At 40.9% G+C, this 19,149-nt stretch overlaps 1 protein-coding gene across 5 annotated transcripts in view; it reads right to left on the bottom strand.

Annotated features, from left to right (window-relative positions):
* Positions 1-19,149, bottom strand: part of TDRD9 (tudor domain containing 9) — a 107,679-nt gene that overhangs the window by 53,948 nt on the left and 34,582 nt on the right. For all 5 annotated transcript variants that reach the window (XM_072762401.1, XM_072762404.1, XM_072762403.1 and 2 more), the window contains exons 7-9: positions 17,590-17,754; positions 10,273-10,376; positions 2,113-2,177 (exon numbers count right to left, since the gene is read on the bottom strand). In XM_072762401.1, the coding sequence (XP_072618502.1) occupies positions 2,113-2,177; positions 10,273-10,376; positions 17,590-17,754 (334 nt within the window). The remainder of the gene's footprint in view (positions 1-2,112; positions 2,178-10,272; positions 10,377-17,589; positions 17,755-19,149) is intronic.

Genomic DNA, 19,149 nt, shown 5'->3' with positions numbered 1-19,149 from the left:
TACCAATTCATGTTATTTGACCCTGTTATCCTCTCTGCCCAGTTACATTACAATTACAAATAAAAATGTACAATTACACTGACCACTAGTAACTCAAAAATATGAAAAAAAACTCCACATTCTTCCAGGGTTTTCCTTTCAACAACAGTGTCTGCAAGTGTGGCCATCTGAACAATTTTATATTTTTTACTTCCCACTGACTTTTCCAATTTTCCTATGATGAACATGTAACATTTTACTACCAGAAAAGTCATTTTTCTTTTTTTTTTTTTTTTTTTGAAAAGTCATTTTTCAAAAGTCTTGGTCAGAGATACACTAAATTATCATTAGCTTTAAAAAAAAATGTCTAGGGGATCCCTGGGTGGCTCGGCAGTTTAGCGCCTGCCTTCAGCCTGGGGCATGATCCTGGAGTCCTGGGATCGAGTCCCATGTCGGGCTCCCAGCATGGAGCCTGCTTCTCCCTCTGCCTGTGTCTCTGACACTCTCTCTCTCTCAAGAATAAATAAAATCTTTCAAAAAAAAAAAAAAAGTCCTAGCCCCAGTTCGGGAGAACGTGACTTTATTTGCAAGCAGCATCATGGCAGACATAATGAACTAAGGTGAGATCATAATGGAGTAAGCAGGCCCTTACTTCAAAAGGACTGGTGTCCCCTACAGGGGAAAGGAGAGCGACAGCAACACCGAGTGTGTGCCACGTGTTAACAAGGAAGGCAGAGACAGGAGGGACACCAAGGATGGATGGAAGGTGACTATCAGAAGTTGCCAGAGGCAAGGGAGGACTCTACACAGACTCCCAGAGAGAGCAGAGCCGGCCAACACCTTCTTTTTGAACTTCTAGTCTCCAAAACAGTGAAAGAATACGTTTGTAGTTTGAAGACTTACAGTTTGTAGCCTTTTATCACAGCAGCCCTACAAAACTAGTTCAGAACTGTTCCCAAAAGATCATAATGAAATAAACATTTGTCAAACCTGCATTCACATAAACACAGAACAGAAAAACAATAAAGTAAACTGAAAAATATCATTTGTAAATATTTTCTACAGACAATGCTAAGCAGTTAAAAGGTATTTACCTCATAATCATCACAGTTAAAAGGTATTTACCTCACTTTTTAAGCTGGGAGCACTGTAGCTCACTCTGGTCAAACTTTTCCTTAGTATGCTATTATGCACGCAGCAGTCTTTGACAAATATTTATTGGGGTAAATACAACTCCACCCCACTGTCAGCTAATGGTTGTTTCCTGAGTCCAAAACTAATCCATAACCTAAGCAAAACATGATCGAAGTTGTAAATTCAAATGCTGTACCCCAAAATTATGTAAGTTACTTTTACTCAGGCTTTTTATTCTCTAAATCTACCAGCACATATGATCTCTACCTTCCGACAACAAAAAAATATGTGACATACTGACACATTTCACCAAACTATACCACAAAATTAAAAAAAAAAAAATATCACTTTGAAAAAGTATAACTTAACAAATTAATCTTTACAGGTATCTGAAGAGCCAATTTTCCCAGATATTAAGAAACAGACACAAAGACTCTCCCAAGGACTCCTGTGGTGTCACAGTAACAACACTGTCATTAAGTGAGCTTTGAATGTACACTGATGGCCATTACCTCACGTATATAACCATATACTTTAAATAGCAAACTTAACAAAACCAATTATTTAATTGAAAATTTTGAAGGTGGTAAGACTCCCTTCAAAAAATTAAACTTGGGCAGCCTGGGTGGTTTAGTGGTTTAGCGCCGCCTTCAGCCCAGGGCATGATCCTGGAGACCCGGGATCGAGTCCCACGTCGGGCTCCCTGCATGGAGCCTGCTTCTCCCTCTGCCTCTCTCTCTCTCTCTCTCTCTGTCTCTCATTAATATATAAATATTTTTTAAAAAATTAAACTCTTAAAAAAAAAATTAAACTCTTCATGTCAATTGCATTAATACAAAGGTTACAGTAAGAGATCAAACGGAAAATCACACTGTTCATGTTTCTCAGGGTCTAAAAAGACTAAACACTCACAGTGAATACCATTTTCACAATACAGGCTGGGCACAAATGAAGCCTCCAACCGACATTAGAATTCCAGGTCACACGTATGATGCTCACCTGGCAAAAACACCAACACACTGCTCCGCTCCAACACAAACTGGGCACCCGACCAGGTCTTGCTCCTGTTACAGATGGGAAGCCTAAAAACGTTAATCTGGGCAAACATAGCCACTGCTGTTCCAGAACTTTAACAGTGCAGGTTTCTTTTTTTTCTTCTTCTTCTTTTTTTTTTTTTATTGGAGTTCAATTTGCCAACATATAGCATAACACCCAGTGCTCATCACATCAAGTGCCCCCTCAGTACCTGTCACCCAGTCACCTCAATGCCCCCGCCCACCTCCCTTTCTACCACCCCTTGTTCGTTTCCCAGAGTTAGGTGTCTCTCATGTTCTGTCTCCCTCATTGATATTTTCACTCATTTTATCTCCTTTCCCCTTTATTCCCCTTCACTATATTTATATTTCCCAAATGAATGAGACCATATAATGTTTGTCCTTCTCCGATTGACTTATTTCACAGTGCAGGCTTCTGATCACAAAAATCTCTTACAGACCATCCAGTATAATGTTCTGTCTTGTACATAAGAAAACACAGAGGCCCCAGGGAATGGCCCCACAATTGATAGGGGGCCCCAAGCCCCTCAACTCCCACTGTTTTCACCTATTAAAAACTGATTATCTGCCAAACTTCCCCTTGAAATTCAGCTATTGTAATCCAGATTCTCAAAACAGAACACTTCAAAAGTAACTACAACTTAAACCATCAGCTTGCCTTTCCACTCCCGCCAAAATACTTCCTTTGCATAAAATCAGAACTTTGATTCTCTGCACCCTGTAAGCTCTTGGCAGCAACAAGACAGATGCAGTCCCTGCTGTTTGTAGCTCATGTTCTAGCCCAAGAGACAGACAAGACACAGGCAAGTAAATCAGGTGCCTCCACTTTAGCGGGAAGATGGCTGGCAGGAACAGACAAGAGGCCCTAAGCCACCGTGTTGTGCTTAGTAGCTCACCCCACATCCCTTCTCCTCTGCACTTACTGTTCCCAAGCACAGCCTGGATAGTTTCTTCACTCCTCCAAGAAATAATAAAGACTAGAGTGAGAAGTAATAAAACAGAGAAAGTAAAAGAGAGAAAAATCAAACCCCAAACCCAGTCTTTAGAAAAAAAAAATGAATGAAATGGACAAATCTTTACCTACTTAGACCAAGAGGAAAAAGAGAAGATTCAAAATACTAGATAGAAAAAAAAATTAAGAAATGAAAGAGTACATTACTACTGACTTTTAAAGAAACAAGGAGGTATATAGCAGACAACTGCATGTCCACAAAGTAGACACTGACATGAAATGGGACAGATTGCTAAAAAGACACAAACTACTGAAACTGACCCAAGGAAAAAAGACATCTGGATAGACCTACAACAAAGGAAGAGATTGGACTGATAATTTCAAAACTACTCATAAAGAAAGCCCAGACCCCAGTGACTTCACAACTGAATTCTACATTCAAAAGAACTGATACCAATTCTTCACAAACTTCCAAAAAAATAAAACATTTCCCAACTTATTTCATGAGGCCAGTATTACTCTGACACGAAAATCAGACATACACATCACAAGAAAACCACAGACCAAGATCTCTGATAAGTATGAATGCAAAAGGCTCAATATAATACTAGCAAACCAAATCCAGCAACATAATGAAATAATGATATACCATGACCAAGTGGGATTTATCCAAGGAATGCAGAATTGATTTAATAATTAATGTATTACATTATATCAACAGAAGAGAAACAAAAATTACATCATTATCTCGGACACAGTAAAAGCATTTAACAAAATCTAATACTCTTTCATTAAAAGTTTAAAAAAATAATAGGGCAGCCCAGGTGGCTCAGCGGTTTGGTGCCGCCTTCAGCCCCCAGCATAATCCTGCTCCCTGCAAGGAGCCTGCTTCTCCCTCTGCCTGTGTCTCTGCCTCTCTCTCTGTGGCTCTCATGAATGAGTAAATAAAATATTTTTTAAAAATAACATAAAATAAAATAATAAAATTTAAAATTTAAAATTCAACAAACTAGGGCAGCCCCGGTGGCGCAGCGGTTTAGCGCCGCCTGCAGCCCGGGGTGTGATCCTGGAGATCCGGGATCGAGTCCCACGTCAGGCTTCCTGCATGGAGCCTGCTTCTCCCTCTGCCTGTGTCTCTGCCTCTCTCTCGCTCTCTCTGAATAAATAAATAAATCTTTAAAAAAAAATAAAATAAATAAAATTCAACAAACTAGAAATAGAAGTGAACTCCCTCAGCCTGACAAAGGTTATCTACAAAGAGTCCACAGCAAACATCATACTTAAGGGTGAAAAACGGGCTGTCGTCCCTCTCAGATCAAGAACAAGACAAGAATGTCTGCCCCTCCGCTTCTGGTGAGCACTACTTTGGAGGTTCTAGGGCAATCAGGCAAGAGAAAGAAATATAAAACATCCAGACTGGAAAAGAAGAAATAACATTATCTCTGTACATAAACTACATGACCTTGTATACAGAAAACTCTAAGAAATACTACTAGAATAAATGACTTCAGCAAGGTTGCAGGATAAAACATCAGTATACAGAAATCAATGGTCATTTCCTACACTTGCAATGAATTATCCAAAAACAAAATTTAAGAAATAATTTCATTCTAGCGTCAAAAAGAATAAAACACAAGAATAAGTTTAACAAAGTAAGTGCAAAACCTACACTTTGAAAATTACTAAACATTGTTTAAAATGATTTTTTTTTATTTTTATTTACTTATGATAGTCACAGAGAGAGAGAGAGAGAGAGAGGCAGAGACACAGGCAGAGGGAGAAGCAGGCTCCATGCACCGGGAGCCCGACGTGGGATTCGATCCCGGGTCTCCAGAATCGCGCCCTGGGCCAAAGGCAGGCGCCAAACCGCTGCGCCACCCAGGGATCCCTAAAATGATTTTTAAAAATCTAAAGAAAGAGAAAAACGTTCCATGTTGGAACACTTAATATGGTAATAGTTAAGATGGTAATACTCCCCCAAAACTGATCTCAAGACTCAACACAATACCTTTCAGAGTCCTGGCTTCTCTGGAGAAATTGACAAGCTGATTCTAAAAATCATACAGAATTATAAGGGACTCAGAATAGCGAAAATGATCCTGAATAGGAATAAAGTTAGGAACACCCATACTTCTAATTTCAAAATTATTTCAAAGCAATGATAATCAAGTTCATGTGGTACAGAAAAGGGTGCCAATGCTATATCATGGGGAAAGAAGAGTCTTTTAACCAACAATGATGGGACAAGTGAAATAGCACACATGCTAAAGAAGGAAGCCAGAGAAGATCTCTGGGTGGCTCATCAGTTTAGTGCCCGCCTTCGGCCTAGGGTGTGATCCTGGAGTTCCGGGGTTGAGTCCCACGTCGGGAGCCCTGCGTGGAGTCTGCTTCTCCCTCTGCCTGTGTTTCTGCCTTTCTCTCTGTGTCTCTCATGAATAAATGAATAAAATACATTTTAAAAAAAAGAAGGAAGCCAGACTCTGACCTCACACATTCATAGAAATTAACTCAAATACTTAGGACCTAAATGAAAGAGCCAAAACTATAAAACTCTTAGAAGAAAACAGAGGTAAATCTTCATAAGCCTGAACTTGGCAGTGGATTCTTAGCTATGTCACCAAAAGCATGAGCAACAAGAGAAAAATTAGACAAATCAGACTTTACCAAAATTAAAAATTTTGTGCTTCAAAAGATACTAGCAAGAAAATAAAAAGATAACCTGCAGAATGTGAAAAAATATTTGCAAACCATGTATCTGGTAAAGGGCTTGTACCTGGAATACATAAAGAACTCTTACAATTCAATAATAAAAATGTAATCCAATTAACATGGACAAAGGACTTATGTCTCTAAATATAAATGCATACACCTTTAAAGAGGATATACAAATGGCCGACAAGCTTATAAAAAGATATTCAACATCATTTGTCATTAGGGAAATGTAAATCAAAATCACAGTGTAATATCACTTCATACCCACTAGGAATGTTGGAAACAAAGTTCAGACATCAACCAGTACTGGCAGGGATGTGGAGAAATAGGGCTATAGTGTGAATGTAAAATGATAACAGATGCTCTGGAAACCAGTCTGACAGTTTCTCAAATGTTAAACAGTTTATTGTACGACCCTGCAATTCCAATCCTAGATTTATACATAAGGAAAATGAAAATGTACTTCACATGAACTTTCATAGCAGCATTATTCATAAAAGCCCAAAGGAGAAAGAGAACCTAATATACACAAGTGGATCAACAAAATGTGGTATATCCATACAATGGAATTATCAGTCAGCCATAAAAAAGAATGAAGTACTGACACATGCTACAATATGGATGAGCCGTGAAAACTTACAGTAAGTTAAAATTTACAGTAAGTCACTGACCAAACATCAGATTCCATTCATATGAAAGTCAAGAATAGGAAACCTACAGAGATGGAAGGTTGATTAGTTGGTTAGAGCTTGGGGTGAACAAGAAGGCTGAGGGAAGAGAACAATAGGGCCAGGGTTCCTTTCTGAGATGACGAAGAGGTTTCAAAATGGACTGTGGTGAGGGGCACCTGGGTGGCTCAGTGAGTTGATCGTCCAACACTTGATTTCAGCTCAAGTCATGATCTCACAGTCCTGAGATCAAGCCCCACCACTGGGCTCCATGCTCAGCAGTCTGTTTCAGATTCTCTCTCCCTCTGCCCCTTCCCCCACTCGCACACAAAGCTGTCTAACAAATAAAATCTTTAAAAAAATAAAATGGACTGTGGTGATAGTGGCTCATATATGTGAATATACCAAAAATTGCTAAATTGTAAAGTTTAAATGGGTGAATTATATCTCAATAAAGCCATTCTTAAAATGAGGGGGAGGGGTGCCTGGCTGGATCAGTTAAGCATTCAACTCTTGATTTCAGCTCAGATCATGATCTCAGGATCGAAGATCAAGCCATGAATAGGGCTCCACACTAGGCTTGGAGCCTGCTTAAGATTCTCTCCCCTCCTGCTCACACTCACTCTCTAGAAAAAAAAAAAAAAAAGGGCGGGGGGTGGGGTGGGAGCAAAAAGGTGAACAGGAAGGCAAATAGGAAGTTCCTTGTTTGCCACAAAGCTGACAGGTAGAAGTCAATGACCATTTTCTTAAGCAAACAAGTATCAGAAGCCTATGCAAAGAAAAAGATGACAGGCCTTATATAAAGATACGTAATCACAACAACATAACTATAAACATTCCCAACTACCAAGAAAGAATTTTATTTTTTTTTCAAGAAAGAATTTTATTTTATTTATTTATTCATTCATTCATTCATGAGAGAGAGACACACACACACACACACACACACACACACACACACGGGGTGGGGGGGCGGGCAGAGACACAGGCAGAAGGAAAAGCAGGCTCCATGCAGGGAGCTGGATGCGGGGACTTGATCCCGGGTCTCCAGGATCACGTCCTGGGCTGAAGGCGGTGCTAAACCGCTGAGCCACCCGGGCTGCCCTTCAAGAAAGAATTTAAAAAAAAGAAAAGGAAAAGGCCATGTAGTAAATATGACACATCTGAGACTAAACACATCTCTTATCAATAAATACTGATAGATCAACTCAATAAGCAAAAGAAAAAGATTTTCAAATGGTTCACAAAGTAATCCCAACTCTACTACATGCAAAAGACACACTTAAACATAAGCAATTCAAAACGGAATGAAAATAGGGGTACCTGGGTGGCTCAGTCAGTTAAGCATCTGCCTTCAGCTCATGATCCCAGGGGTCCTGAGATCGAGCCCTGCATCGGGCTCCTTGCAGGGAGCCTGCTTCTCCCTCTGCCTCTCTCTCTCTCTCTCTCTTGAATAAAATCTTTAAAAATATATATATATGCCACATGATCCAGCAATCACACTCCTTGATTGATATTTACCCAAGTTGAAAACATAAATCCACATGAAATCTGCACACAGATATTTACAATAGCTCTATTCGTAATTGCTCAAACCTAGAAGCAACCAAGATGTCCTTCAGTAGATGGAGAAATAAACTGGGGTCAATCCATACGATGGTGCTGTTTGTTCAGCGCTAACAAGAAATGAACCATCAAGCCATGAAAAGACATGGAGGAAACTTAAATACTTATCAGTAAGTGAAGGAAGCCAATCTGAAAAGGCTACATATTGTAAGATTCCCAACTACGTGGCATCCCGATAAGGGCAAAACTACGGAGATCATGGTTGGCATGTGTTCTGGGGGAGGGAGGGATAAATAGAGCACAGGGGATGCAAGGGCAGTAAAAAAAACCACTCTGCAGGATATCACAGTGGTGGATACATGTGATCATACACTTGTCAAAATCCATGAAACATACAACACCAACGGTGAACCCTAAAGTAAACTATGGACTCTGGGTGAAGATGGGTCAATCAAAACAAAGGTACAACTCCATGCAAGATGTTGGCAACAGGGGACGCTGTGCATGTGTCGGAGAAAGGATATCTCGAAACTCTGTAATTTTTTCAATACTGCTGTGAACCTGAAACTGCTCTAAAAAAGTAAGTCTATTTAAAAGGAAAAAAAAATCCATGAGTCACTGATATTAAAACAAAGAAGCAGGGTAATACAAGGGAAATTCCTCTTTATAGAATAATCTCAGGGAATAAGAAAGAACAATCACATTAAACCACCATGTGGTAGGATCATCAGAAAATGCTCACACTATGGATGAAAGGCTGTCAGGTGCCATAAGAGACACCAATGTTCCTACTCCGTGAGCCCGCCGAACCTCAAGCAAGATCAATGAAGAGAAACCCCACCTTCTCACAAAAGTCAAACCACAGATCCTCTAAGACTAAGAGTGTGACTGCAAGTCAGCCAGAGCCAAAGGGCAAATATTCCTGCAAGGAGGGATTAGACCAAAAGGTGATTTCTCACTGCAGTAAGAGAAGCCAGAATCTGTGAAAACATCATCAAAATACAGAATGAAAAATAAAAATGAGTGTATTTAATGTATGCAAATTACATCTCACTAAAGTTATTTAAATGAAAAAATTAGAAAAAGCAGGAGAAAAAACCACCTACATTTTACACCTAACAAAACTATTTCAAGAACAAGAGTGAAATAAAGAAATTTTTAGCAAAATAAAAACTGAGAACATTTACTAACAGACTCTTAAAAAAACTTTTGAAAGATGTACTTTAGGAAGAATGAAAATGATCTAAGGAACGTCTAAGATGCAAGAGACAACGATGAGTAAATAAAATGATATATATATTGGGTAAATCTAAACACAAGATGATATAAAAATAACAAAAATTGGTGGAAGCTCAGAAACAGAGCTAAAATAATACACAACTGCAAGCAGTTTGGACAGGACAGGAGACTGGATTATAGCCGACTCACTTTCAGGTCGTGTTCCAGAGGAATGTAAGGCCATGAATAACTTTACACTTCACAGATATTTACACTTGGCAAGGAACAGTAAAAGGAGAGAGGCACGGGTGTGTGTGTCAGGCCTGTAAGACCAGCTCCCCAAACTACCCACAGTCACACTCCAGTTGCTGTGAGGAGGTGGACAATACATTCTCTGTATTTGTTGTTCCCAACAGATAAACTATATTTATCTACTATAGTAAAACAAGCACAGGAAGGTTCATAAAACAGTATAATATTTTTTAAATTACAGACTCTAACCACCACTTAAAGTTCCTAAGGGAAAATATGTTCCAGACTCCGATGGCCCAGCTAAACAAACGAGTGAATGAATGGGTGACAATGAACCCTACTTGGAGGTTGGGAGCAGAGCTTCCAAACAGACACCCAGGCAAAGACAGGCTCTCACAGTTCCTCCCAGTCTGATCCCTTCAGTTTTGCCTCAGACTAGAAGTTGACAGGACTTGGCACGTCTGGAAACCATTCTCTCTTTGGGCTGTGATTACTGGCTTCTAAAACTGTCCATCTTAAAACTGTACTTGGTTTGAACTACCTAAAAGTGGAAATTTCCAGTAAAAAAAAATACCCTGCAATGTACTAATATTATTTTAAAATATATACAATGACTACTGGAAAAAGCATCTACACTTATACCTTAATGTTATAAAAATACTAAAAAGTTTCTAAATGAATACCACATTTTTAAAAATCATACTTTAATTACACTGCCATGTAGAGCATCTCTTACCCACTCTCTTGCATATCCAAGTTATCAAATATCTGGATCAGGGACACAGCAACTTCATATATGTTCTTAGGAATCACTGGCTCTTCCAGGACATGAGGAGAAAGCTAAACACAGGAAAAGAAAAGGCTGGAATATCAGAACAAGATTACAAGGGGATTCTGGGGTTGGAAGGGTGATCCCTTAATACATCACTGTGACAAATAAGAATATCATCTGCAGCCAGGAGAATAGCATGTGCTAAGTGTCAAGCTCTACTCAAGGCTCTCAACATAAACAGTACATACTAGTACATCCTTGACCCGTCACTGGACCAAGAATAGAGTCAGAGTCCAAACACATAGAAGTGAAATGTGTATCTGGAAATCTAGTTTGAAGACACAGTAAGTTGCTCCAAATGTGTATGGAACCCAGAGGAGTTTCTGATCCCAGTGCCAGCATTCCTCCCCTGTTAAATGGAAAATCCTGAGATGTCAACACCATCATAATTACAAGGAGCAAGAACAGGTAATATCCCATGTACCTCTGCCAACTTACAGTAAGAATATAACCATGTCATCTATCTGCCAAGGTTTAGGAGATCACTAAACTACTTTTATTTTTTTTACTTTTTTTTTTTACATTTTTTAATTTAAGTTCAATTAATATATAGTATATTAGTTTCAGAAGTAGAGTTCAGTGACTCATCAGCTGCATATAACACCCAGTGCTCATCACATCACGTGACCTCCTTCATGCCCATCACCCATTTACTCCATCCCTCCATCCCTCTCCCCTCCAGCAACCCTTAGCTTGTTTCCTATGATTAAGAGTCTCTTATGATTTCACTCCCTCTCTGATTGTCTTATTTTATTTTTCCCTCCCTTCCCCGATGATCCTGTTTTATTTCTTATATTCCACATATGAGTAGAATCATATAATTGCCTCTGATGGACTTTTTTTGATGGACTTATTTCACTCAGCATTAATACCCTCCAGTTCTGTCCATGTCACTGTAAATGGTAAGCATTTATCCTTTTTGACAGCTGAGTAATACTCCATTGTGAACATATAGCATATCACGTTTATCCATTCATCTGTCAATGGACATCTGGGCTCTTTCCATACTGTGTGTTAAAACAAATCCACACTGAGCCCGGCTAACTTAAAACTGCCCTACAGGTAGCACTGCAGAATGCTAGAGGTCATCCTAATGGAGGTGGCATCACTGGTCTGAGCTAATAGCTTCATGGGACCAAGACCACCACTGCATAAGACTCTTTTCTCTCTACCGTATCCTGCACAAACAACAGTTGTGGCATAATTTCCACAAAATAAATTTCATAGCCATATTGGGTTTTCTTGCACCATGAGTAAGAAGGCTTTATTTAATCATTTTACTTATCAAGTACTATATGCAAGGCATTGTATTTGACTTTGTGAAGGACACATCAGAAGTCTACAAGTAGAGGGCACCTGGGCGGCTCAGTGGTTGAGCACCTGCCCTTGGCCCAGGCTATGATCCCGGGGGATCCAGGGATCAAGTCCTGCATCAGACTCTCTGCAGGGATCCTGCTTCTCCCTCTGCCTGTGTCTCTGCCTCTCTTTCTGTCTTTCTCATGAATAAATCAAATCTTTTTTTTTTTTTTTTAAAGGTAGGGATCCCTGGGTGGTGCAGAGGTTTAGTGCCTGCCTTTGGCCCAGGGCACGATCCTGGAGACCCGGGATCGAATCCCACATCGGGATCCTGGTGCATGGAGCCTGCTTCTCCCTCTGCCTATGTCTCTGCCTGTGTGTGTGTGTGTGTGTGTGTGTGTGTGTGTGACTATCATAAATAAAAAATTATAAATAAATAAATAAATAAATAAATAATTTTAAAAAGGTAGTAGTAGTTTAAAGGTAGCCACAAATACAAACCGTTTTTTCCAATTTTTAGAGTAAATTGAGTCAAGTAGTAATAAATCAATTTTCATTATTACAATCCTAATGTAAATATCACAAACTGACTTTTACTTAATCAATAATTGTGAAGAAGCATGCCTAATAAATCCATTCTTGTTCAACCTTTACTTGAAATCATTTTATATTTTATCCAAACAATAACTGTAATACAATTGTACAAAAAAGAAATAGAAAAAAAGTATAATTTTCACAAACTCCAATGTGGCATTCACAACCATCTAGAACTTATTTCCTACACACAAACCGCAGAAAAAACATGCCATCAATTCAAAAGTAACTTCACCTAGTTCTAGGAGCCAAGCCCAAAGAATATTGTTTAAACACAAACTAAGATACCAAACATGGCCAAGCTTTCTCCAAGCAGGCTTCAGGTAACAAAGGAAGGACAAAGGAGTAGGTTCCAGGCCCATCAGTCCACTGCTGAACTTGTCTACCTCCATGTGTGAGAGAGGCCAACAACAGACAATTTTCCCAGTTCTCTGAGTAAGACGGAACGCTCTGACAAAAACCAAGTGGGGAACAGGGATAGAGATGTGGAGAGAAGCACTTTTATTCCTACAGGTGGAACCAGGGACCCTCGTTCCTGCACTGAAGTGTTTAACAATCAGGACTCTGTCAACAGGAGGCAGAAGCTGCAGTGTTTCTGCCCCATGTGGAGAGGCCGGAGGCCCACACCTCTGCCACCATACCACAGGCCAGCCAGTACCAGCAGGAGAACAAGACGCATGTAAGAATGGGCACTCCAGGTGGTGGGAAGCGAATGGTGCCAAGGCAGCTAGCTGGGCACCCACGTGGGGCAAGAAGGCAATGAGCACCTGCTTCACACCATCCTCACCATCCCCCTTACATAGATTACTGCACACCAGGAAACAGGATGACCTGAAAGCCCTGCTGAAGGGCAGAGGGGCGTGGTTCCAAAACCCCACATTGGGAGCTGCGGACTTAGGCTGCAGGTCATGGAGGCTCCCTCCATAGTCTCATTAGAATGCATACTTACGTTTTATGTATTTTTCTAAGGGCAGGGTGGGTTTATTTTTCACCAGAAAAAGTTGAAAATAAATAATGAAAAGGACTCTTTAAAAGTTGTTGAAAAGAGCCAGAGCTGGCAACAGAAGGACAACACCGAAAAAAATTAAAAAAAAAAAAAAAAAAAAAGGAGGAGGAGGACAACACCGGCCCCAAAGGAAGGATGACTTCCAAGAAAATCAAAGTGGCCAACAGTCCTGAATGTTACAGAGAGGTCAAGGTAAGTTCTGGGCTGGTGTTCTTGACATAAGGAGGTCCCTAGTGATGTCGGGCATTGCTGTATCAGAGCAGAGGTGGTGGGGGCCAGGCCACAAGACACAGGGGGCAAAGGGATGTGACTGACTGCTCAGTCAGAACATGCAAATCTTGATCTCAGGGTTGTGAGTTCAAACCCAACAGTGTTTGTGGAGTTTACTTTTAAAAACAAACCAACTAGGGACACATGGGTGGCTCAGTGTTTGAGCGTCTGCCTTCAGCTCAGGGTACAATCTCGGGGTCCTGGGATCGAGTTCTGCATTAGGCTCCCATGGGAAGCCTGCTTCTCCTTTGGCATATGTCTCTGCCTCTCTCTGTCTCTCATGAATAAATAAATAAAATTAAAAAAAAAAAAAGGACACAGTGCAGAGAAAACACTGGGTGCTCCCACAGTTTGCCAAAAGCTGTGAGAAACATGGGACCTAATGAGAGGGTTGTTTAAATGGGGACAAGAAAGGGACAGACGAGGAGCTGGTGAAGGTCATGCAAGGAGGGGAAAACAGTGAATCAGGAAAGGTCCCTAAGAAGGTGGGAAGGGTGGAAAACTGGTGTTCCAAGGATGGAAGGCTGCTTCTCCTAATGCAGTAGATAGTATTTGCAGGTAATACAACGGTAGTAGTAACAATAAAACTAGAATTTTAACAAAAGTCCTCTGACTCCAAAAACCATGTAGCAGAATCTATTCAAAACACCACTTTGGGGGAGACAAACCATGAGAGACTCCTAACTCTAGGAAATGAACAAGGTTGTGGAAGAGGAGGTGGGCTGGGGGTTGGGGTAACAGGCACTGAGGAAGGCACTTGATGGGATGAGCACTAGATGTTATACTACATGTTGGCAAATCGAACTTCAATTAAAAAAAACCCACCACTTTGGTAAGGCTTACAAGTTAATATCTGGTTAGGTCTTGACTGTTCATTCACTGAAATGTTTACTGAGCACCTATTAAGTACCACAAACAGGATATTTGGTATAGAACATGAACACCAGGTATTCTCCAGTCTGTGGAACACAAAAGCCACAGGTTGGTGAGCAGCTCTGGCTGCCTGGGCCACAGGGGCTTAGAGGGCAAAGCCCTGGCCTGACAACTCCTCAGCAAATCCGTAAGCAATCATCTAAATGATTCCAACACTCAACGGCCAGTTAAAGAGAGACTTGTAAACCATGGCTACTCTCACATTCCAGAATGGGTCAGAAAATACAGAAATATATGCTTTTTTTTAATGTAAGATTTTTAAATGTGACAAGTGCCCTTTCCCCTCCACCTTGAATATGGACTGCATTTGGTGACTGGTTTCCAAAGAGCAAAGGAGAAGACATGTTCCTCCTTACCCTATTTACATCTCAGCAGGGCTGAGAGGCAATGAGCAAACCAACCAACCAAATGTACAGAAGGTACACATGCACACACCCGTGAAAAAGAAGGGGGCAGTAACGTTATAGGGAGAAGTCTGGCAAACACCTTAGCCAGAAGGTCAAGGCCATCACCACCAGGGATGAGCCATGCTGGTGGTCACAATATGAAAATACAGCATTTTACCCCTGTGGTCTTCATCCCCAAGCACAGAGCCCCAAGTCTACTCTTGAGAAAAACATCAGAAAATTCCTGAGTGAGGCATCCTACAAATATGTGACCTGTACGCCTAAAAACTATCAGGGCCATCAAAAATAAGAAACATCTGAGAAACCATCAGCCCAGGCAAGCCTAAGGAGACATGACAACTCAAAGCAATGTGGATAGAAAAAGGAAATTAAGGGGGAAAAAAAAAACAGTAAAATCTAAATAGATACAACTTTAGTTACAGTAACAATTTTTTTTTTAGTTCTGACAGTTTTTTTTAAATCCTACAAAGTAAATGTGAACTACAGGATCTAGGTGATAGACATGGAGGTATTCATTATAAAATTCTTTTACTCTTGGTTTTTTTTTTTTTTTTTGAAATATACATTTAAAAAGCTGGGGAAAAAAGACATGCTACATTTTAATGGCCATCCCCACTCTCCCCCACAACGTGATTGGATTTGACAAAATGTGTCTTCTTCCATCAGGTGGGACCTAGTCAGCCAACTCACTGAGTCACTACTCTTCATGTCCATAGCACGGATGTTTGTAATAAGAGTCAAACTCCTACACACAGCAACTTGGCCCCACCCATCAAAACTATAAATGGGTAAACTCTCTGACCCAGCAATTCCATTTCCAGGAGCTTATTTTCTAAAAAGGCATAACTTACACAGGGGTCTCCAACAGAGGCAGTTTACTGCCCATGATTGTCTGTAAACACCTTAGGTTGTCACAACAGGGGGGCCCTACTTTTATCTAGTAGGTCAAAGCCAGAAATATTGTTATAAACATCCTACAGCGAATGAACAGGGCAGCCTTCACCACACGGAACTGGCCCAAAATGTCAACTGCTAAGGCTGAGAAAGCCTGGCCTCCAAGATACACTGTCTGTCACATGTGTGGAGTTGTTCTCCTGCAGCAGTGTTTTTAATAAGAGAAGTCCAGTGGAGCACCGGGGTGGCTCAGTTGCTTGAGGGGCTGACTCTTGGTTTCAGCTCAGGTCATGATTTCAGGATCCTGGGATAGAGCCCCGCATCCAGCTCCACCCTCAGAGGGGAGTCTGCTCCCTCTCCCTCTGCCCCTCCCTCCACTTTAAATAAATAAATAGATCATAAAAAAAAAAAAAAAGTGGGGCACCTGGGTGGCTCAGTCAGTTAGGTGTCTGACTTTGGCTCAGGTCACGATCCTGGGGTCCTGGGATCTGGGCAGCATTGAGCTCCCTGCTCCTCAGGGAGCCTGCTTCTCCCTCCCTCTGCCCCTCCCCCTACTTGTGCTTGCTCTGTTTCAATAAATAGGTAAAACATTAAAAAAAAAAAAGTCCAGAAACACCAGAGATTAGTGAGATACAGAATGGCATATACACTTGAAAGAACAAAATAAAGCTCTAAATAGAGAATGAAGAACCTACACACTGTCAGGAAAAGATAGGAGTGGCTGAGAGTGCAAGATGGCCATGGAAGAAGCACTGCCTTTCTGTAAAGGGGAAACAGTATGTCTGCATTTGCTTATACAGACATGCCAATTTATGGAATGGTTCCTAAGAAATCAGTAACAGTGGTTTCCTCTTGTTGGCAGGGAAGCTGGGCAGAGGACAGGAGTAGGAAGGAGATAGTTTACACTTGCTCATACTTTTTGATTTTCAAAACCTGTGAATGTATTATTCACACAAAAATAATTTTGATTCAACTGCAGCTGTTCATAGGAATACATTATCACAGTTCTTCTCCCCCACAATACATCCTCCTTCAGTCTAGAGCAGTAGAGTTCATATTAAAAGAAATAGTTTAGGGGCTCCTGGATGGCTCAGGTGGTTAAGTGTCTGCCTTCAGCTCAGGTCATGATCTCAGGGTCCTGGGATCGAGCCCTGCGTCGGGCTCCCTGATCAGTGGGGAGTCTGTTTCTCCCTCTCCCTATGTCTACCATTCCCTCCCTCTGCTTGTGCTCTCTCCTCCAACAAAATCTTAAAAATAATATTAAAAAGTAAAAATACAAAAATATAAGCACTTTAATCAAAATGAAATTTTAAAAAAGATTTTATTTATTCATTCATTCACTCATGTTTTTATGAGACAAATAGAGAGGCAGAGACATAGAGGGAGAAGCAGGCTCCCTACAGGGATCCCGAGGCAGGAATCAATTCCAGGACCCCAGGATCACAACCCAAGCCAAAGACAAAGGCTCAACCACTGAGCTAACCAGGCACCCCCAAAATGATATTTGAAATAAAATTACCTCCCACCCCTAACTGAATCTACATTCTGTAGATGACCAAAATCTGACATTTTTCATCAACAAAGTATAAAGCCAGTCCAATAATTTTCACCAGAATATACAATGTGGATGTTCATACACTCACAGTTTACAACAACAAATGACAGAGCTTCCTTCCTCTTACTCTTCTCTAGACTCCTCACTTATCTCCTCCTGGTTTGGACTTCTCTGCTATGGTTAAACATCTGTGCAGCTGATGAGCACAGCTTTAATCAAACACAAAAGTACATTCACCATAAAAGAAACAATGCACTCCAACATACCCTGCCATGATGAATGTGCCCCAAATCATCAAGATAATACTCTTCAATTGAATGGGGCTTTCCTTCCACTTCAAAAACATATGCAGGGTTCATCTTATTCTGAACAGGAACAGCAAAGTAATCTGCAAACTCCTTACAGTTAATGGTTGCCGACATTAGGATTACCTACAGAACAAGAGAAACTATTAAAACAAATAAAATGATAATAATAACTGAAGTACTGTTAAAATGACAAGCTTGTGTTCTGCTTTAATAATTCTCAAAACTTTAGAATACACTGATTTACTCTGTAGTGTAATATCCATTATTACAGCTTAAAGAATGTTCAGAAATACCACCTTCTACTATTATTTACTATCTTATTTTATCAAGTGAGAAACTACATGTCCAATAAAGCTAAGTTATAACCATTTAACTAAAAGGAAACTTTGTGGGTTGCCTGGGTGGCTCAGGGGTTGAGTGTCTGTCTTTGGCTCAGGTCGTGATCCCAGGATCCAGTCTCCCATTGGGCTCCCTATGGGAGCCTGCTTCTCCCTCTGCCCCCCTCTCTGTCTCTCATGATTAAATAAATTTAAAATAAATATTAAATAAAAGGAAACTTTGTAACATAAAACAGAGTAAGTTACTAAGTGACAGAGTCAAAGCAGCAGAGACAGACATGGAGTCAGAAAACCTTGGCTTAAAGCCAAGAGGAACCAGTCCAGACCTGAGCAGGACAAATAGGCTTGGGGACCCACCATAGGTGTTTCTGTTGCCAAAAAGCAACAATATGGATGACACCTTTAAGAAAGCCAGCCATGAAAGCCAGGAGCAGCATCCACAGCACACCAGATACGTCCTAGACAAGGCAGCAGCTCAACAAAGGATGTCCAGCATCCATCAGCCTGGGATATGCTCCTGAGGGGTAAACACAACTGTCTGCTGGCTGCTGACTACCCACTGCGTCCCAGCAAGTAGGATCTCTATGGTGTACATCTTAGCAGACCAGTAACAACTTTATATAGGCATTATTAGCAGTTACCGGGTATGCAAAATATGCCTATTTTCTCCTCAGACATATAGATCCAAATGGTAGAAAGCATATTAACCAGAATTCACTTTAAGATGAGATGCCTGATGTTGGAAGGAAGGCTTAGAGAAGCCACTTGGGTGTAAGAGTGGCCCCCGAGGGGCACAGCCAATCACAGAAGATGATCTCTAAACTGTCTTCCAAAAGACAGTGAGGCTAATCACATGCAGGGCCTCTGTTCTGTTGAGGCAGCATAAGGACATCAGGCCAAATCAGACTGCTCAGGCCAACCACGATTCCACACTGCCACCAGCCTCTCCTCCAAATGGACAAGTTGGCAGCCTGCCCAAGACACCTGCTTGTCCAGGGTGGGACTGAGCTGAGTGTGGTAGCAACAGGGTAGCAGCTACAGGGAGTACAGAGCCAGGAAACTTGACATGTCTGTGCGGCAGACCTTCAGGCCCATCTACCCAGGCTCCTGAATCTAAGTCTCTGACAGCAGCTACTTAAAAAGTAATAAAAAAAATTTTTTGAGCATTTCAGAAAACTTA

Source organism: Vulpes vulpes, chromosome 6 (assembly GCF_048418805.1).
Source record: "Vulpes vulpes isolate BD-2025 chromosome 6, VulVul3, whole genome shotgun sequence".
NCBI lineage: Eukaryota > Metazoa > Chordata > Mammalia > Carnivora > Canidae > Vulpes > Vulpes vulpes.
Note: the sequence above shows the minus strand (reverse complement) of the source record. Positions and strands in the feature narration are given on the sequence as shown.